The sequence below is a fragment of the Centroberyx gerrardi genome, chromosome 17, assembly GCF_048128805.1.
Source record: "Centroberyx gerrardi isolate f3 chromosome 17, fCenGer3.hap1.cur.20231027, whole genome shotgun sequence".
Classification (NCBI taxonomy): Eukaryota; Metazoa; Chordata; class Actinopteri; order Beryciformes; family Berycidae; genus Centroberyx; species Centroberyx gerrardi.
The window spans coordinates 24611046-24633267 of NC_136013.1; the positions used below are offsets into that span (position 1 = coordinate 24611046).

A 22222-nucleotide genomic window follows, 5' to 3' on the forward strand; every position below is an offset into this window, starting at 1 on the left:
GTGTTTCTCCTGGCGTGAACAGTTCCCCCGTCTGGACTACAGCAGTATTGGAATCTGGAGGCGAGACCAAATGATTGTTAGTCGCATTATTATCAACCAGACCGAACAAGACCGGAAACGTGGCAAGGAAAATTGATGAGCAAACATTATCCTGAATATCTAACTCATGTAAATCATCAAAAGAAGAGGAAAAACACAGAGCCAATTCAGACACAACAGAGCCTGCATCATTTTCAAGAGCTACAGAATTTCCATGATTGGTCACAGTCAGGGCTCGTCATGAGCTCTCTGCGTTCCCATTGGTCTTCAGCCGCTGAAGCTCCTCCTCTAGGCGGCTGATTCGCTGCAGCAGCTGCTTCCTGTCCTGCTGTGCCCTGAGCTCCGTCTGCTGCTTGGCCTCCAGGATCTTCCTCTCGTACCAGCGCTCCAGCTGAGTCGACACCGTCTCAAAGAAACGCTGAGTCACCTGACAGAGAGGCAACAAGAAAGTTAATGCTTAACAGTCCCTTGATTGGTCAGATTAAGCAGAAAGAGGAAAATAAAGACTCCAAGATGCATTTTTTTGTGATTTCATCAATCTGATTGTGTTCTCTTCCGTTAATCCATACATGTAACTAATCCATACTTCCCACTCTTAAAGTCTATGTTACAAGTTGAAATTGCTGGCATATGTTTACATAACTCCACAATTATTTAGATTTTATTTTACTGCTTTAATTGTCTTATTTTTATTTTTTCTGCTGTTGCTTATTGCTTATTTTATATTTGTGTGCTTATATTCTATTTTTCTTTTTTCCCTGCTGATTTGTATTACTTTTGCTGCTGCAGCAACCTCATTTTCCCACAGGGATTCATAAAGCTTCATCTCATGTTTAAAAATCAGATTCATGCTAATGCATGCATGCATGCCACACACATAATTAAGCCTAATTTTTCTCTTTTTTAATTAAGCCTCAAGTTGCCTCAAACTACTGGATCATTTTAAAAACTAGTCCAGCATTGCCATCTACCACCAGCGTCATTCGATCCCAGATGTCTTATTAGGGAACTACCTGATCTTTTGTACCTAATTCATCTGTTGATTGCAACATAACTTGTCAAACACAAATGAACTTGTGAGCATAACTTTATTTGTTCATTCATTATCTCTGCCAACTTAATCCTTTTCAGGGTGGCAGGGAGCTGGAGCCTATCCCAGCATGCATTGGGTGGTTGCCCAGGGTTATGCCACTGACGTGACTGCTGTATAGTGAAGCAAGATAGATAGAATAGTGTGTAATTTATTAGGGTGGCATGGGGGAGGAGACACCCTGGACAAGTCGCCAGTCCATAGCAGGGCTTGCATAACTTCATATCCCAAACGCTCACCTCCACAGCATGCAGATTGTTCCTCTCCTGGCTGAACGTGGGCTCAGGGGGGCGGTCGATGAAGAACTCCAGGGTCCTGGTGCCATGGGCGCCGATCGGCTCTCGGCGGTGTTTCCTGTGCTGCCGGTGCTGGGTCCTCCTGGGCTCGCGGCTGCTGCTGTTAGACCGGCTGCTGCTGGCACTGCTAGAGCAGCCCTCCCCGCTCAGCGCCACGATGGCTGCTGCTTTGGGAGTGTCCTGCACTCCCGCAGGCTGCCAGTAGGGGTCAGCGGGGCCCACCAGGACACCTGAGGTGTGTTTGGCAGGAAGAGGAATTAGGGCTGTGTTCTCGTAGTTGTCTGACAGGAGAGGTGTGGGGAGATAGAAGAACAAGTTGACCACTGAACATGAAAAATCACATGAATTGAGGATCTAGAGAGGCGCAAGTGTTGCGCTTTCTCTTTTCTTTTCTTGTGGAAAATGACATCATCTGAAAATGATCAAAAATGAAATAAGCAGCAAAGTCCAACCTTTAAATTGGATTCCTTTCCTATAAGCCTCCCTAATGCTCTTCTTAATGCACTTAATAAGCCTTCTTATGCACTTTCAATACACATAAAGGTGCATTATATGAGTTTTTTACTGTCACAAAATGTGTATATCTGCAGGTATTGATAGGGTTGTTGATCAATACCAATGACTCAGTGATTGCTTGGTCAGCTGATGAGACTTGAGAGACGCACTCTGTTTTGGAACACAAACTCCCCATTCACTGGAGTTTCAAGACACTCCCAATGACTTTATTATTTGTGTCCATTACAGGCCACCGTAAGCTGCACCAGAATCCTGCTGACTTTGTTGCAATTCCTAATGTTTGTCGATAGAGATCAATAAAAGTCATACATATACTGCCCCTTTAAAAATGGTCTTGCTTGATTGCACTGTAAGAGTTCTTCTTTTTGAGGAAGATTGATCATCTCCACACTGCACAGGCAAAGCAAACTATCTGCGACCAATACAGATCCCCTTGCCCTTCTACTTTGTCTGTACCCTTTCTTGTAGACCCCAGACATACCTGGTGACCTGTTCACTTTCACTTCAAAGTACTTCCTGCTGGCCGTCTGCTCCTGGTCCGGGCTGACCAAGTTGTAGCTAGATGGGAATGGCACAACGTTGACGTAGGTAGCCAATGAGCTGCTGCTATCCCCAGATACCACCGACAACAAGGGGAGGGACTCCAGGTCACCATCTGCCAGAGATTGGTCCACGGAGGGCGAGGGGAGGAGTTTGTAGTACTGGGGTTGGGTGGGGATGTGGAGGTCCATGTCTCGTATTTGGGATGTACACCAATTCTTCAACTCATGGCTTACTGCTGCCTGCTTGAGATTAGAGGCAGTGTTTTTGGTTAGTTGGGAAAAGATGATGGGCCTTTTTGTTATAACAGAGATGACTACGTTTTGCTGTAAAGCATCTTCTCATTTAGCAATCAGTGCATTTAGCAATCCATTTCTTTTGTCATTGGGACAGCATTATAAACTAAAGTTAAAGTAATAATCCACATTTTTTTCATATAAATAAATGTCCCAATAGCAGTGTTTTGTTTGGAATAAACAAATGGAATGGAATAGAAGAAGGTAGAAGAAATATAAGAAGCTGAAGTCTACATGAGTGTCTTTATCATTACAGTGTGGCGGACTCTATGGACATTATTCACCATAATCTGTGGTTTGGGTATGTTTAACACACGCAGTTATATTGTGTGCTTCTCAGGGTTAAGGAGACATGGTCCCTTTAAGAAAGTCTGGTTTTCTGAGTGACGTCAGCTTGACGTAGGGTTGTTGTGTTTTTAGGCAGCGCGATGTAAATTGTCTTGCTCTGTGGGTTTCAAATAAATGACACACGAGTTGGTGTAGTCAACGAGAGAAGTTGTCCGTCTCCACATTCCTGCCACTTCTACAACAGGATGTTAAGCCAGTGCCTACATTAGTGCAAAACACCATAGCAATGACCGCTTATCACCAAAGATGTCGCCAAAATCAAGAAAAACTAGAATCTTGCAGATTGTCACTTTAAAACTAATTGTCAGAGGGGAGGCTGAACAGCAAACCAGCCATTTAATACACAGGATATGATGCTAATATCCCTTGTGCCATAATCCAATTTGAGCATTCCTATGGAGGCCCAATTCAGAGTCTAACAGAATGATACACTACCATACCAATGAGTACCATAGAAAACATCAGACTACACCGTCATAAATCTACAGAACCATAAGACAGGCAGCAACATTCACCAGCTACCTACTCTAGCTTCAGTTTGTCACGCTACCAAGCTAATGCTAGCACAACGCTAACTCAGATAAATACAAATCCTCTGCAACCCACCTATCTATCCCTCTGGGGATCACAAGGTGTTTCCCTAAATCCACTGCCATTTGCCAATTTCGCCCTGCCCCTAGCCCCGCCCCTAGCTACCCTACGACCTGCCTGCCTAAAATGGCTTCCCTCGTCTTTTCTCCCTCTCTGACAAACTTAATCTTAGTACCCTCTTTCCTATCAGGCAATGAATTTATGTCTCATCGCTTACCCTCAATTGCTGCTGCTGGGCACCTACAAACTTGTTTTACAACCTGATAGTATATGCCTAAGTGTAGCTATGCCTGAACACAGTGGGCAGGCAGGATCCTCACCTTCCCATTGGCTAAGATTTTGGGGAGAGGGTAGCACCTATGATAAATTTTATGCGGTTTGCCTCCTTCCCCCATAGCTCTCTTCAGCTGAGTTTCTTCCTCTCTACACTCTCCCTCTTCATCCACTGGCCCTGCTTTGCCTGAGACACTGCCTTGGCACACCTTGCTGTCTCCTGTTGATGTATTTGATATACAACCATCTTTCTCTTCTCTGATGAAGTTGCCTTACTCCATAATGGTTGCCCTATTCCCAGGCCTAAGCCCCCCCGCCCTTGTTGCACCTGCCCTACAATATCCCTATGTCTTAGTGCTGACTGCCTGTTGCACTGCCTGTTGCACTGCCTCTCTTACATGATTGCGCCAATCATGTAATGATTGGATTTCACGATGAGCTGGATTTCACGGCGACTTTCTCAAAGACATTTTTTCACTTCTCTCCCCTTTTTACTGAAAAAAGAAAATGTTGCACCAAAGTGAAATATCATTTTAAATTTGGCCATATTGTTTAGTGTGCAGGAGTACATACAACAGCCACTACGCTTGCATACCAGAGTAGAATGGCTATTGTCCATACTCTGGTTAAGGTCTTATTCAGGTTCATCTGTTTACATGAACCTTTGAAACCCTGTGACTGAGTCTCTCTATTACCATGAACAAACCAGTTAACAGGATATCCTCCCTCTCTTTGACTGAGCAATTAGCTTCTAATACAGGGGAAAGAAATAATGACTCCAATGGTAATGGTAAGTGTTGCTCACCACCATATTTTTTGTTGACATCAAAATGCACCCATAATGCTATGCAAGTCTGAATTTGATGGTGAAAACCAAAAGTACCTGTCTCATCTCTGTTTCCTCTCTGCCCTGAGCAGCCCTCTGCTCTATCCTGTAAACCATGTTCTTCCTCTCTGCTGCCACTCTTTCCTGATTCAGCACATCCAACACTTTGATCTGGCCAAAACAGAACAGAACATTGGTTAATGGCAAACCATGTTGGATTTCTGTATAAAAATATTTTTGTCAGATGAATTATGATACATTACATTCTGCTGCCACTGAGCTAATTTTGATTGGCACTGGTGTGGAAAAAGTTATCAAACCATGTTGTGGTGGTTGGAGAAACTACTACTCAAACACGAGGCATTATGGTTCTTTACATTAAACGCCATGTCACCTAAGACTGCCATCTCCCAGTTATACACCTGGTTGTGATTTGCGATCAGTAGGTGATCCATCCAAATTCGAATTGCCTCAGTCTGTAAAACTTGCCTTAAAGGAGAATACTGGTGCCATTTAGAGCTAGAGCTATAACCCATTTACTTATGTCTGTCGAGTTTATATTTCCCCAATAATTTTACAGTGCATGCTGTATAGATTTTACCTTTACTTGTTTCTTGTTGTTTTTAAAATACAAACTTTATGGTGTCAAACCTAGCTTGAAATTAACTGCTTTCCCTGCTAACAAAGACTAAATATAAAAAATAATAAAAAAAGACATGGATGTGACAAAGTTTGAAAGGCGACATGTTGAGGGATTATTTCCTAGAGGAGACTGTGGGTGTCAGGTGATTGACAGGAAGCAGAGCGTAACATAATGCGCGCACAATGAAATAACTATAAAACAGAAACTTTGACAAAACCAAATAATGGCTTCATGTTTACTGTGATGGATTATTTCACTCTGTGAAAGTTGTTTTTTATACTGAACAAGAATGAATGGCAGCAAATGGCTTCTTCTGAAGGGAGGAAAACGAGCCCTGATATCTCCAACTATGCTGACTGTGTGGAGATAAACCCATGAATAATAGAAAGGAGAAGGCCAACCTCGACCATTGGCACAAACCTTAAAAAAACACCAGTATTATCCTTTAAGGTGCTACTAATCCACATATTAGTCTGGCTATCAATGGCGTTTTAGTGTCCCATGATGGTATAAATGCTGTTTCAGAGGCTTTTCCATCCCGACAAGAATAAAATTCTGGGGGAAACACTGAATCTATGTTTCTATATGGCATGAAACTGTGGCAGCTTCAATAAAAAAATATCAATAGCAGTATCAGCCTTCAAAAACGCATATCATTCTAACCTTAATTGATATCCTTGATTTTAAGAAATTAAACACACATTCTAAAACTAAATTTAAGGCCATGAGAGCCATAAACCAAATTTGCATCAGACAGAGGAAGTCCAGACCTGGTGTCTGTTCCTGCGATCCATTTTGCCCAGTCTGCAGTTGACCTGCTCCTGGACGTTCTGGATCTGCAGCCTCATCTCCTCCTGGGTGGCTTGCAGTTGCCCCTCCAGCTTCTTGATCAGAGGTTTACAGTGGCACCCGTCAGCCGGTGCCTAGAGAGTGCACATTGGTCAACAAGTCACAATATTGTACACTCTAAACAAAAAGGGTTCTATAAAGTACCAGAAGATGGTTGTTTAGACTTGTAGCATAGCAGAACCCTTTTTGGTCCTGTACAGAACCATTTAAAGAGTAACTATATTTGGTGAAGCCTGACACCTAATGGTGAAAAGTAGGGTACTGAACTGGCCATCTGCTATTGGCTGGTCTTTGGTGCCAGGTGATGTCACTACCTGTTGTACTCTATAGAAGGTGACATCCCTGGAACCAAAGATCAGGCTTTACACTGATTTAGGTTTGGGGTTTAGTTACTCTTTAAGAATGTACAAATTGCTCCAAATCAGCAGTATTAAAGCTGCACTAGGCAATTTCACACATTGGCGGCCCCAAATGGCAGTGAGAGGTAACTGTTTGAATTCCAAGGACTTCCAGAAATTACCCAGGACTACCCAGAAATCCTGTAAGGTGATGTGAGTAAACTAAATGTCTTCTTACTCTGCTGTTCAGGAGATACTTTTGGAGTTCACTGCTATGTTTTGTTGTGTCAGTTCCTCTGTGGAGCAAATTTCCAGTGTCCATACCAGACACTGGAATTTAATTTGGCCAAATCAGGCAAATCTATGGTGTCTCAATAAGGGGTGGATTGGATGCTCTTCTCTGTTGAAGCTTTAAAAGATCTTTTTAAGAACCTACCAGCTTTTTACTCAAACAAATCAGAGGATTCTTTGAGTCATTACAATTCTATATATAGAACCACTACCTTAAAGTGGAGATGAAGCATTTGATAATATGACTGCATTTTACCTCAGAAAAGATAGGATACTGCATTCAAGCCTGAAATTCACCTAGATTTGCTAGAAAAATAAACAACAGTTCGCTTTTTCGCCACTAGGGCGCAGCCATCTTCCAACACTTCCAACAATCTAGGTGGTAACGTCATGTGAATGGTTCGTCTCATCTGCTCAACCTACATTTAACATTATTAGTGTTCTTGCTGTAGGCAAAGCACACTATTACTATCCTCTTATTATTCTTCTGGAAAAAAATTTTGCGCACTTTCTTTGTCTATAGTTTTTACGTTACATAGACATATCATACATCACACTGTGCATTCTACGTTGGGTGAGTGCACTTGTATTTTTCTAAGAGATTTGTCACAAGGTTTCTGAGATATTCACAATTAAATGCAAATTTTTGATCAGAACTGGCAGCTCCTGAACTGGCAACCCAACAGCTCCTGCTACTGTCCTCCAATCGCAGGCAGGGACAAGCAGGTCTCAGCTCCTCTCCTCCAATGACAAACAAGGATGTTAACCTTCAGTTTCTGACAGTGAAGTTCTGGTTTGTTGTTTATGTTTATGTTTTCATTGTTGTTTATGTACACACCAGGGGCCTATACTACGAAGCAGGATTTGGGGTTAGCGAGGTAACTTCAGGTTTAACCCTGGCTTTTCGGTCTCACGAAGGTGGTTCACTTTTAACCGGGGTAGATCACCATGGTAACTTATGCTGCACGGCTAACCTGCTCCGGAGCAGGTTAAGTTCAGGGTATCAGATCAAAACGTATGAAAGGCCCGCCTTCTGACCAATCAGCTCTCTGAAAACAGGGAGTCACCATTCCTACAGGATCCCGATATGGACAAATATACAAATGAAAATCCCAATAAAAAACTGAAAACTGTTATTTTTGAATGAACAGACAGTAAGAAGTGCTGTTCGCAGGGCAACGTGTTTACAGACCAGTAGAATCACGTTGTTTTCCATGATAACTTATTATATCGGAGATATAGCAGGTAGGCTACTTAACTGACCATATTATTAATGGATTAAAGTTACTGTTGCATATATTAATTGCGCTGACTTTATTTAATTGGATTCCCAACAGTGTTTGGTTCAATATAGGCTATTTCATATTCCATTACCACAGCCCTGAAGAACATGAGGCCGACTTTATGAATAGAAAATCTTTTTACAGCCTCAATGTGTCCACAAACTATTTTATCAATGGAAAATATGCCCACTGTGTCCTAATGACGGGGCAGTTCCTCCAGTAATCCTCTCTAGCCTTGGAAGCAGAAACAACTTTTACTTTTCGCGGTTATGTTTTGTAATGCTGACAGTTATTCATTATAAGAATTTGTTCTTCTTGAGAGAAGAACCCAATGTTAGTAGCTATCCATTTCTTTCCGATACCCATGTTGAAAATGTCAGCAGGAAATATTAGGGCTTATATCATCCTGTAATTAGGTCTATTGTCTATGGCTTTTATTGTTTGATTAGCCTATTTTATTATTTTCGCCTATTTTTAGGCTATTACTTATTTTTATAGTTTTGCGCTTATATTCTATGTCCTTTTCCCCGCTGAATCATATTACTTTTGCTGCGCAACAATCTAATTTCCCCACGTGGATCAATAGTTTCATCTTATCTTATCCGAATTGTCTGATCTGGATCTGTCCATGTTGCAAGTGATTGGCTATTTGTTACAAACCCAGCCTCTTTCATGTGAACGCGCTCATAGCTGGATAGGTAAATCCTGGGTTGACAGAGCCAGTTGATAACCAGCTACGTGAGACCGGTTATCAGGATCGCCAGTGTTAGGTTTAGTGAAACCGGCTAACTCAAACATACCCTGACTTTGTTGAACTTGCTTCGTAGTATAGGCCCCAGGACTGCAACACTCTCATTTTTCTCCCATGGTTTCTCCAAGAAGTATTTTCCAAAGCAGATTTCCTGCATTGTGATATACTGAAGTGTGAAAAGTAAACTACGCTATGTCTCGTCTGCTCCGGTGGATTCGGGGAGAGTGAGTTAAAAGGGACTGGACTGTAACTTTGGAACGCTTCGAACACTTCGAAAACATGGGTTGGCATCGGGCTACAAGCCCCACACTGGCACCACCTATTATTTCCAATGCACCTACTTTCGCTGTTGTTCTCCTCCATATCAGCTGGTCACTGCAATTGTTCTAGTAGGCTCAAAGTATATGCTACTGGGTTTCTGACTTGGTTTGTGGGTCTTTTGATTCATCAATGCTTTCAAAATCCTTAGTACCAACACTTAACTAGTGTGTACTCCAGTACTGTACTCAGGTTTCCTAGTTAACAACCATTCTCGTGACGTAAGTGCTGATGAAACTAAAGATGGCGGCGCGCTAAGCTACAAATATAGTGTAAAGGCATTTTTAACAATGGCTTACTTTTACAATGTTGTTTTTATTGTGGTGCATCTTAGTAATGCACAAAGCTATATGCAGGTGTCTATTTTGTTGTTTCATCTCCACTTTAACAAAAGAACCCTTGAAGAACCCTCCTTTTTCTGTCTGCAGATGTCCAACATCCAGACTGACAGAAAGTTGGGTTCAGTTTTTGCATTGGTTTCTCCAGAGGTTTGCTGAGCAATGTATTCTATTTCAGCAATGGCCTACTTCACATTCATACACTTACACATATTCAGACCCTGAAACTGCCTAGTACAACCACAGTTTTCTACCGTTAGTCACTGAGAAGCTTCACTGTAGCGACTGGAGCCTTGCTCATAGGCACCTGAATGGTAGTTTTTGAGGGAAGGGATTGTGTTACGCATTTATTTTTCCACCAAGATTCTCCTAACTAGTCTTTCAAACTAAGAACCTTATGGTCACAAGCCTGTTGCCATAATCTTTATCTAATCTGTTACTTTATCATCATTGTCATGTTTTTGATTCTTCATGTCCAGGTGTTAATGTAAAAGAATGGGAGCTTCTGCTGCTCAAGTGCAATTAAGGTCAAATTCATATGGGGCTTTTGTAGAGCAATGCCATGGGAACAATTGTCACTTGGAAATTCACAGCCATAATTTACATTTATAGAATTATTTGTCACTAACCTGTCTGATGTTGCCATCCTTGTCACGGTAGAGTGTGTAAAGCTGATACGTTTTGCCATTCTGGGGGGAAGGCAATTCACCATCACAGTAAAGCACATCCTTCTTTCTGTGGAACTCATCCTCGCCTCTTCTCAGACAATCTTCATCCAAAGCCTGGCCGGGAGACATTACTTCAAAGTAATGACTATGCTATGTTGTCTGCATATAATTATATACCCTGCTTTAAAGAATCATTCCTGTTTGTTTTCAAATGATATGCAAAAGGTTATTTGACCTGAGACTACTCTTAGAACCAGGTGAAACTGGAATGCATGGTGTGGTTATCTGGTTATCACCACAAGCATTAGCTAAATTTAGTATTAACTGAATTTAGCAAGCCACAGGAGCAAAATTGTGACAAATCACTGTTATGTAGCATTAAAAATTGCTGATTGTAAATAATAATCTATGATATCATAAATAAATGTCTGTTTTGATACTCTTTATCAATAATTGATAGAACACAATAGATCAATTGATAGATCAACCTGTAGCCAGTTCATGAAAGCTTTTACATTTGCTGTTCTAAACACCCGCTGTCTGGTAGCTCTTTCCTTGTAAAAAATCCTCTGGTGTACAGGAAATGATGTGTTTTACGTTTCCGGTTTGTTTGGAATAGAAGAAGAACTGGGTAGTTAGCATGAGCAATGATAGCCACCATGACTGAATAGACAAAGAAAAGAGAAACTCAGACTTCATCAACAGAAAATCTAAGGAAAAAGATGTCACATTACTGGACACACTGAGCACTTGGCACCAAAGATGGAGACGAAATCAAAAAGGACCACAGCAATGAGTGCTTAAACCAAAGATGGAGACAAAATAAAAGAAAACAAGGATCTTGAGGATCACAACTTTAGCAATTTGACCAAGTAATCTGAAACATGTTTTGGTTGCTCTAATGATTCCCATTCATTTAGCATTAAAGGTGGCTAAATTTTTCTGATGTTTGGCTGTTACCCGAGACCAGCACCATGAGTTTCAGTTTCACTATCTGAATATCACATGAAAAAACAGCTTCGTGGACTAGCTTAGCATGCTGATCCAGGCATCTCTATTCTGTGGACCCACCAGGTCCCTGAGTCTCCTCCTCTGCCGTCGGCTGTGAGGGCTGCTGGTGGCGGCCGGGGCCTTGTGGTGGTGGAGGCCTGTCTTTATGCCAGCTGTTCTGCTCACCACTTGTTCACTGCTTGGGCTTTCCTCCACCACAGAGCTGCTGTCCTGCTAAGGAGAGACGACCAAGAGGTATATGAGAGTCAATTTAAATGCAAACTAAAACTGCAAATAGCTATGTATATATATATATATATATATATATATATATATATATATATATAAATATATAGCTAAATATTGAGACTGTAGTATTTTCATTAGGTCCTTGTTGAACTGCCTTGTCTGGGATACCTGTGGTAGTAGCCTTTATAGGCCAGTTGAACCTGCTAATGCTAGTTTTCACTGCAGTTACATTGGAAGATTGATTTTTCCATTTCACGTTTCTCTACAATTCAAATCACTCGTGGAAGCGTTTGGCTAGCTAGCAGAAGATTCACTTCAAGTTCTCTTGTTTCCTGATTAGATAATGTTATTTTATAACATTACATTGTTTGATATGGGTTTTGCATGTTGTTGAACTTCATTGTAAGTGGGCTTAATCCTTTGTTGACGAACATTAGTGTCGTAGGCTACTAAGTGTAAGCTAGTAGTGATGTTAGTTAAGTTGTAGTAGTGAGCTATTATAGAAGAAGAAGATTTTACTGAATGTAAACCTGATTGTTTGGCAGAAGTTGTCTGGTTTTAATAGCCCACAATGAGACGTACAGCAAACTATCTCCTACATGCTATAAGGCACTACTCTTCCTGCTAATGTCTTACTTTGTTTGGCAGTATTTCTATTCCGGTGACAGAGTGGGTCCTGCGCTCAGCTCTCAGTCTTTCCCTCCGTTTCCTTATTGTTCTTCCTCGCGTAAAGCGATGGACCTGAAGACAATATAAAAGTTATTTATTATTGACATATAGCCTATGCAGATCAAGACAATGTGTGCTAATGCTCTTACTAGCAACATTATGGTCTTATGTGGCTCATTCGTGAGGACTTGGAATTAATACAAAAACGCACTCAGGACAGTATAAGATGCTTTGGAAAGCATCCACCAAATAGTAATACAACCTAAAATAGGCTGAATGTTAATGCAGATACTAACCTGAGGAGCTCTGGCCAGGAGAAGCGCCACATCTTTGTGGTTGTTATCCCTGGCTTTGTCCATGGCTGTTTTACCTGCCTGGAAGTGAACAGTGTATCATATCACACCAATACAAGACGCACAAGGAAACCCTCTATAAGGTTTCATGACCCATTGCAAAATGAAGAAAAGAAGATTTCAGTTGGAACTGACTCAGTCTTTTATTTTGTCTCGTATCATTGTTTTGTATCATGTACAGATTCGTCCCATGCTGCTGCCGTGTTTGAAGAATAAATGAGACTGATCTACTGTGAGTGCTGGTACTACTCCTCAACTTTTGGATATCTACTTGAACCTGCACCCAGCTTGAAATTTCTTTCACCACATTTCTGATTTTAATGAAACCTGGAGGGATAATGCGTATTCACACTGTGTTCCAGCGTTTTAAAAAAGAACTATACTCATTGGCCTAATGGGGGCGCTGCAATTAAAGGTAAAAAATTTTAATGCAAAAATTTAACTTGGAGAAACATGGATAAAAGATACATTATGGAACTGCAAGAAATCAATATCATCACACTATTGGCAAAATATGTAGTTCACACACAGTTTGACTAGTGTTAAAAGTAATTGTATGAATACTTTGGTGAAGGTCTACAAAACCAAAAGCTTTGTAATCAGTATGATTGAGACCTGAGACTGATCTGAGTGTGGAATAGTTCTCTCCATCACAGTATAGTTATACTGTGGTGATGGAGACAGCATTAAATTTTATACAGGTCCATTGAATCAACACTGGAAAATGTTTTGGGCTTTTTGGTTTCAGGACTAGGCATATTCCAGGTTGGTGAAATGTAACCTATTATAATTAGAAATTCAACTTGTAGATGGATCTCACATTGTTTCTGGTATTTCCATCAGTCCCGGCCTCCAGTAAGAGCTGAACTGTCTTCTTATGGTTCAGTGCAGCAGCGACATGGAGAGCAGTGTCCCCTGCCTACAAAGTCAAAAACAGACAGGTGTGTGTGTGTGTATGTGTCTGCAGTTTCAGCTTCTTCCTAGAAAGCAAATGTCTCAGCCATCACCCACACACAATGATAAGTTATAACTGGCTGTTTTTCTCTCCCAATTTGTCACTGCTTCTCATCTTTCAGAAAACGCCTCTAAAGTCTAACCATAAAACTCTGTGTGTGTGTTTGGCAGCTTAATGTAGCCATACTCATGAATGTGTGTTTTACTGAGCAAACGAGTTGAAGATGAGTGTGAGTGAGCAGGTAAAACACCATGTGATGTGAGTACCAATAATGCTGTCATGTGGATCAGATATACTGTCACTATGACATACAGTACCTGGTTTTTCTCTGTCACAGAGCACAGTGAACTCAGGAGAATCTTCACCACAGCCAGGTTGTTGTAGCGAGCAGCCACATGCAAACAGGTATCATCCACCTGGAACCAAAATGGAGTTCTTAGTTTCATCTAATGTATCTTCAAGGGATACCTTGACCAGTGGTGCATCTAGGTCACTTTGGGCCCTAAGTCTCTTAAGACGGCATCAAATGGAGTGGTGTTGTGGGTATTGCTCAGGTGCATTGTGGAATGCTGGAGGACTCACGTTGTTCTTGGCGTCTGGTCTGGAGCCTCCAAGCAGCAGAAGACGAACAGTCTGAGAATGAGCATTCTGACACGCCAGGTGAAGTGCTGTGTTTCCTGCCTGAAACAACACAATAAAATCACTACAGCATTCATACAGCTCTCCGTTGAGCTTTCACATCTTGTAGCACGCTTCTGTTTGCTGGTGTATACAAAAGGAGATTGCTTAATTTTTGTACAAATGCCATATAACACATATGCCATCATCTACAGCATGCCTATGTTTACACAGCAGAACTAAGTGAAAAGTGTTCCCATAGTATGTGGTACTGATCAGATTGGTTTGCCCACAGACCCCTTTTTTACAACATTATGGGGCAAATAACTATGTCCGCTTTTAAGTTTCGAAGTTTCCTTGAATTGGAATGGCAGCTTGGAGACAGAATACCTGAGAAAGAACTCACGTTAACTTGCTGACTTAACTAGCTTACTTTAACTGGCCCCGACTTAAGTAAGTTGGTTTAATGTAACTAACTTTACCTAATCTAAAGGAAAAATCCACCCTATAGCACTTGAATGCTGTTAAACAGCTATTGGTGATGTACCTTGCATTTCTGGGTCCATTTTGTTGTTTGGTGCTGTATTTTTCTTATTCCCATGGATAATTGGCTATCTAAAACATCAACGGTAGACGGATGTCAGCCCACAATTGAATTTCAGTGCCTGTGTAAATCCAGCCTAAGTCACACTAATCCTACCTTGTTCTTGACATGGATATCAGCCCCCGCCTTGACCAGCAGTTTGACACACTGACTGAAACCATGCCATGCCACCTCATGGAGTGCCGTGTTGCCATCCTAGCAGAGATTCAGGACATAAAATTGCCACACACTCAACAACTTGTCAGCATTGTCTTCCACACACAAATGAATTGTCTGGAGACTGTTTTCTGGAAGTCTTTGTTCCTTTATCTTTATCTTATCTTATGTGAGGAGAGGTAAGAAACAACCAACTGGGATTTTTACCTGAATAAATAAAGGTTGAATGAATGAATGAACTAAAAGTGTTTTTGGGGGAAATTTAGGGTGCGATCAGTTTATTTCTTACCATACACTGCCCAATTACAAGCTAACCAGGGCTTGTAAACAAAAGTCACACAAAGTAGCCTGTTTTGGTAAACTGTCATCCTGTCAGGTTTGGCAAAATAAATCTGGTGTTCATACCAATTAAGACCACATGAAGAAATAGCTGAATATGAGCATCAGTCAAGACTTAATTATGTTCTGCTAGGCTTTCCAAGCATGAAGAATTGCTGACTATCAGATGTCAACATCCGTCTCCCTCCTTGCATTTTAGGCCATTTCCTATAGTTGGTTCGAATTACGTTTTCACTCCTAACAAACCACACCACAGTTCTTTTGTTAGAGGAATGAGACTGAACTTTCTGCTGTCTCAGTGCGGTTATTTGGTGCCACCAGAGTTCGAATGGCATTGTTCTCACCTGGCGACATGAACCAAACTAAAAGAGTAAACACTCCTGAGTTTGAATAAATGCTCCTTGGTGTGAGCGCACCCTCACTGTGTGTAAGAGTGGGGACATGTATGTCAACCACTTACCCGGTCCTGAAGGTCCATGGCACAGCCTCCCTGAACCAGGGCAGCCACGGCATCACTGTTTCCCACCATAGCAGCCCGGTGTAGGGCCGTCTGGTGGCCCGGAGCCTGGCATGATGATGGAGGGACACGGACCAGTGCCTGCTCACTCATCACTACAGACACATGCATGCACAAAAACAGATATGAAAGATGCACAAACAAGACAGGCATAAAGTAAATCTTACCCTAAAACTATAGAATATAATTTTATTTGGATAACAAAAATAATGCCTGCTTAACTTAAGCAGTGTCTAACTATGTCTATAGGGCAATGATAACTAATGCTGGTTGAGTGTCATGGCACTTTCTCATTCCAACCCACCTTCACAAGGATGGTTTCAATCCCACAATGCTCAGGCGCGGTGGACAATGTGATTCCTGTTGTTGCAAAAACAAAACACCAAAAAAAAAAAAAATACACTGTTTAAAATTGGAAATTGGAATTGGTATTCAGAACTGCTCTAACTCTTCTAAAGAATCAAGCTACACAGGAATTGATGCTGTGTCATGCACATAAAATGAACACAGGTGATGCAAAGCTACAAGCTGCAGCAGCAAACAGTCTCTACCCATGCTGCTGTAATCTGGTACCCTGGGACTGCATGCTGCTGTCTGTGTGTGTGTGTGTGTGTGTGTGTGTGTGTGTGTGTGTGTGTGTTGAGCATTGTGGGTTTGATTGTGCATCTACATGAGCATTTGTGTATGCCAGAATTAAAGACGGCCAACAATATTTAATCCACCGGCTAGATCCCACTTGCTTGTTTGGAACTGTATCTGAGTTCCTGCTGGGACTCTGGAGAACCCAGCAAGATTAACCCAGTATCATCCCATCACTGCTGCTCTCTGATGAAACATTTCATTTTAACCAATGTACTTATATTGGATTATATCATTGTCAAATTAATTGTGATACCTTGGTATAATTATATAAACAAATGAGACCATGGTGGAGATGACTGGTAGCCTCTATCTCAGACCAGTGGTATTGCTAGTGCTTCTCAAAATAAATACCACATTTCCCATAAATACCACCACTCCCTGTCTCCCCTCCCCCTCCCAGAAGAGGATAAACCAAGCAGCCAAAACCACGGGTGAATTTTGAAACAATAAGGAAGTAGCAGCAGGCAGCAATTCCTCTAACAGCCACTAGATGCTGGCTCCAAAAAGACTCCAAACCCGGCCCGACTCCATGCAAGTCAATAGGACCACAACCCAACTTCTCACTCAAAATATAAAGTCAATAGATTTTTTCGTCAAGCGGTTATGGCCTCAGTAGCTAATTTTACTTCTTCTAATGTGTGTCCTTATGGCAATTTTCAAAATAATTGTGTCATTAATGGGATATAACGGATATAAAACGGGGTTGTTTTCCTAGTGATTGACAGGTCGCCGATCATGGACCAATAGCAGGCAGCGCTGCGGCTCTGCAGATGACCCGCGACCTTGCTTTTTTTGCGCTGGCTCCAAAAAATGCAGCGATTGTAAACCCGATCTATAGGCTTCAAAGCAGCCCTTCAGAAATCTATGGATCACACTCACTACATCCATCTTTTTTTACTGCAATGCAGTGTAGAGGCTGCCAATCTTCTCAGTCTCGTTTGTTTACGGTCATTACACTAATGTCTCAAAATTAATATGGTAATGATTTTTTAATGATAAAATAATACACTCAGTAGCACCTTTTAAATTATGCAGATAACCCAACAAATTATAAACATGAAATATTAAGAAAATATATACACATACAATAAAACAACAAGCAGGGTACATTATGTCACACAGCCATCCATACTTATCTTGAATCAGGTTTTGAATATTGTGTCAGTCTTCAGAGGAATTGACCTTTATTAAGTCCAAAAATGAAAGCCACATGTCAACGTCTTTAAGTAAGTCTCTTGTAAAGCCTATGGTAATTTTTACATACAGAGGGACAGAGTTCATCTATTGGCTGATAGTTGGTTTTTCAGGGCTTTTCTAAAGCGTAGCAATTGCATGTTTGGCTTTAAGTAAACAGAAATATACCAAATTCGTTTTGGTAGTGCGTAACTTACAGCTGCTAGGAAAAACACCAAGTATACATAGTTTAAGGTGTATTGGAAGATCAACAAACAAAGAAACAATACGAGACACATTCTATTACTTGTCCTATGCATTCCCAATGACAATGATATAATGTGCCCTTATCTTCAATACATTTAATTCACTGATCTGGGATATTTGGGTTAAAATTATGTAATACAGAGGGTATAATAATAAGTCCTCATTAACTATTTATGTTGCAAAGGTTTGAATTATGTGGTAATAGTTAAGACTTGGGATTCAAGATAAATATCCCTCTGGCCTGCTTAAATATTTCCTCCCACAATATCATTATTCCAACCAAATCTTTTGTCTTTGGGCAACTCTCAAATTTCCTCACAGCTTCCAGGGAAAGTATTATGATTTTCAACCATTAGCTTAGTAACAGCTGATGTAGCTCTAAATAGAAGGACTGCTGGCCCTTCTGGCAAGCATAAAAACACAAGGATGATGGTATCTATCTCCTTTCCTTTAACTTCTCCTTCCCTCACATTCTCTCCCCTTGATGTTCCTCATCAACTCCCTCTTTCAGGCTGTACGGTACAGATCTTTCAGGCTGGAGCAACATTCCTTTAACATCCACTGAGACAACGAATTAAGACATTGACCTCTGTACAGACATGACAGAATAATCAGAGAAAAAAAAGAGGCTGTGTAAGAGTAACACTGACCCAACAACAAGGAGCTTTAGCTGGCCCACATACTGTACTTCCTCCTCATTCACTGCAGCTGGATCTTAAGGTGATGATACACTGGCAACTTTTTAGGGCAAATTTGGAAATATTTTCTCACTGAAAACAATGTGTCAGTTTGAAATATAGCCAAGCTTGATTGGAGTGCGAGCTTTGGTTTCAACATCAACCAATCAGAAACAAGAAAATTGGTCAGGTGACCTGTCCTCAGCCCAAAATATTTTCAAAATGGTCCAACTGCTACTAAATAATAAACATAACTAGGAAATAATAGCTGTGATTCTTTTTTTTATAACATAATGTCAGTTACTCTTGTCCATTGCCCTTTTTGCCTATTGCCCAGTCGCTCATACTCATTGCCGGCAAATTTTGCCACAAATTTGCCATAAAAATTTGCCTGTGTATTATCAGCTTAAGAGTGGTGGCGGGGAAAGGAAGAAATGGGGAGATATCTGGGGACATTTTGTTTTTTGTCACTCTGCTACACATACAATCTTATGTGCTAGCCGGAAGACGGGGGTTGGCAGGGTACTACTAAACTAAAAACTAAACATCTACTAGTCAGCACAAGATAAATCCACCCAGCAAGGGGAAATAGTTAGGTTCATAAATAGACAAACAACACACTTTACTCCATATATCCGACAAGGTACTGAAATGTCTAAAGTGCCATCCTGTATTATTTATTCATGAGATATTTAGACTTCCAAGCCTTCAGGCCACGCTCCCCCTGCCCTCTGCCCTATGTTAGACTAGTATAGTAGGCCCTCTCACTAAATGACACTGACCTCAATTCTCCCATGCTGACTATCCTGCTCCTTTAATGTTAAGCGCCTGACCCAAATGACAAAGGATTTCCATGTCATTGCCACACAATGTGAGCCGATAGTCAGATTATGCTGCATGGCAAGGGTCAATCTTTAATCTTTGTTGGTGATTATAAACAGTCTTAAACTAGTGGTATGTGTACATACAAAGCAGTGATAGACTTGGAATCTCCCTTCCACTCCAACTTTGTTGTCTTCAGTAATCCCACCTACATCAAAAAAGGATGGAATGTTTTGGTTGATGCACAGAATGATGAATAAATGATGTTTGTAATTTGTATAATGTTTTTTAATATTTGCTTTGTATAATGTAGTATTTTTCTAATGTTTCATATAATCTGTTACTGACTGCTTGACCTCTGGAACCTATGGCTGAATTGTATTGTGTATTTTCTTTCATTGAATGTTTTCTGTTCTCAGGTCTCTCTTGAAAAGGAGACCTGAGAGAGACCTAATCTCAATGAGACTACCTGATTAAATAAAGGATGAATGAAAATGAAAAATGAAAAAAGGGTTTTACTTTTCTCAGTAATCCCCAAAAAATAATTCACATTATTTTTTGTGATGAAGGAGGCCTTTCGGTAGAAGGACAGTCTCCTTTAACATCGTGGTACTGCTGCCCATTCATACAGCTGCACATATTTGTACCTGGGAGCTACCCAGGACAACCACAGTCTTCCTTCTACTGGTGGCCACTGAGCAGCTCTACTGGAACAGTGGGGGGTTATGTGCATTGCTTCGCATATGAAAATCCCAATGGTACTTGTTGAAGCAAGGGAGCATGTTACTCATTCAATTAGCCCAACTACCCATCCAGCTGATCCAGGGATTTGAACCAGCAACCTCCAATCATAAGCCCACTTCTCTAACCTTTAGCCAACATTCATCCCCATGTCATGTTAGTATCCCTGTGTGTCAAGCATCAATGCAGTTTTGAGCAAAAAGGGCAGAATAAAAAAAATATTTTTATGCCAATGTTGTGGAGAAATTGGCAGCAGCCTCCTAACAACTTATCAATACACACACAACTCAAACCAAAACAGTCCTTATAAAATCAGCCTTCCAGAGAATTCAATGTAGTTTCAAATTGAAGTAGAAACTGTTGACTGTCCACTGCTACATAATTGATAATCCTATTATATGGGGTTGCTGCCAATTTCTCAAAAGCTCTATTACTGGTGTAATATATTTTTGAAGAATTTAAAGGAGTAACTATGCTTCATCAGATCAGTTCTTCATCTTAAAAATCCCAAACTCCGCTTAAGCCCTTTGCTCCTCTAGGGAGCATAGGCCATTGACAAATGTCCTCCACTTCACTCGGTTGTTGGCGGTTCTTTCGAGATCACCCCAGTTGAGCCCCCTCCCAGACATTTCTGCCTGGACACCTCTTCTCCAGCTGTTCCTGGAGCGACCTCTTTTCCTTGTTCCTTGGGGGTTCCATTTCAGGGCTTGTCGGGTGATGTTTGTGGCAAGATTTCTGAGGGTGTGTCCAATCCAACTCCACTTTCTCCTTCGAATTTGTAAGTCAATGGGATCCTGGCTTGTTCTTTTCCACAGGTCCACATTGCTTACTTTGTCCCTCCACCAGATGTTTAGTATTCTCCTGAGGCAGGTGTTAATTAATGTTTGCAGCCTGTTTGTTGTGTGTTTTGTTGTTCTCCATGTCTCTGCCCCATACAGCATCACCTGCTTCACGTTGGAGTTAAAGATGCGTATTTTGGTGTTGATTGAGATGTGTTTTGAGCTCCAGATCTTCCTGAGCATGTTAAACACCACCCTAGCCTTATTGATCCTGCTTTTTACGTCGGCATCTGTCCCGCCGGTGGTGTCCACAACACTGCCTGGGTATGTGAATGCTTCTACCTCCTCTAGGGCAGTGCTGTGCATGAGGATAGGGTTGCTGGTTTTGGAGTGGATCTTCACAGGCACGGCACTACACCGGGGCTAGGGGGTGCTATAGCCACGTCACAAATCTGCGTAGCCCCAGTTAAGCCCCCTCAAGCATTTTAGTATTTTTTTATTTTTAAATAAAGAAATATGTAAAAGTTAATAACCAGCCATTCTGTTCCCAATCCGATCCCTGGCTGTGTGCTCGTGCCGCGCGTGTACCCTATGACGTGTGTGTGTGTGTGTGTGTGTGTGTGGGGTGTTTCTGGTGTGTGTGCTCGCGCACGTTAGGCTACGTTATGTGAGATAACTTCTAGCTAGCTAGTCGCCCATCTTGCCCCGTTGCGATGGACCGTTTTCTGATCAAGAGAAGAGTGCGGGTAGAAAATGAAAATCCAGACGACGTGAGGGAGCACCAGAGCAGTTCGTCGCTGCTAGCTGCTCCACAGCCACCGTTAGCTGCACTGTTAGCACAACCACCGCTCCCTCTGATTTAAGCCAGTCACCTGTTGAAGAACCAAGGCGCCCTCTTCTTCGGCGTTATCCAGCCACAAAAGTTGGACAGCAGGATCGCTACTTCAATCGTAGATGGTATGAGGATTACAAATGGCTGGAATATTCTATTTCAAAGGGCCGTGCTTTCTGCTTTGCCTGCCGCCACTTTCAACGTCCAGGAAACCATGGAGAGAAGGCGGCATTTACCCACGATGGCTACCAGAACTGGAAGAAGGCGACAAGTTCGTTCAAGACACACAATGCTAGTGTGGAGCATAAATATGCAATGACAGTGTGGAATGAGTGGACTATTCAGAAAGGGTCTGGCTCAACAATATGCAATGCTCTGAGTGATGGACATTCGAAAATAGTCAGAGAGAACAGAGAGTATATGAGAGCAGTTGTGGAGTCATTGCGTTACACTGCATACCAGGGACTTTCACAGAGAGGAGACATAGAAAATGACATGGCTGTCAACCAGGGAAACTTCCTTGAACTTTTACAGGTCATAGGCAA

The 22222-nt window shown here is 41.5% G+C and overlaps 1 protein-coding gene across 1 annotated transcript; it reads right to left on the reverse strand.

Moving 5' to 3' along the window:
• Positions 1-277: 277 nt before the first annotated feature.
• ankrd6a (ankyrin repeat domain 6a) lies at positions 278-21211 on the reverse strand. The gene is made up of 16 exons (XM_078289600.1): positions 21011-21211; positions 15688-15792; positions 14829-14927; positions 14093-14191; positions 13828-13926; positions 13376-13474; positions 12499-12576; positions 12170-12274; positions 11474-11515; positions 11366-11425; positions 10256-10408; positions 6229-6381; positions 4873-4986; positions 2423-2726; positions 1369-1748; positions 278-466 (listed from the first exon to the last, which is right to left on the reverse strand). The coding sequence occupies exons 1-16, from the start codon at positions 21209-21211 to the stop codon at positions 278-280; spliced, it is 2280 nt and encodes a 759-aa protein (XP_078145726.1).
• Between the last annotated feature and the right edge of the window lie 1011 nt (positions 21212-22222).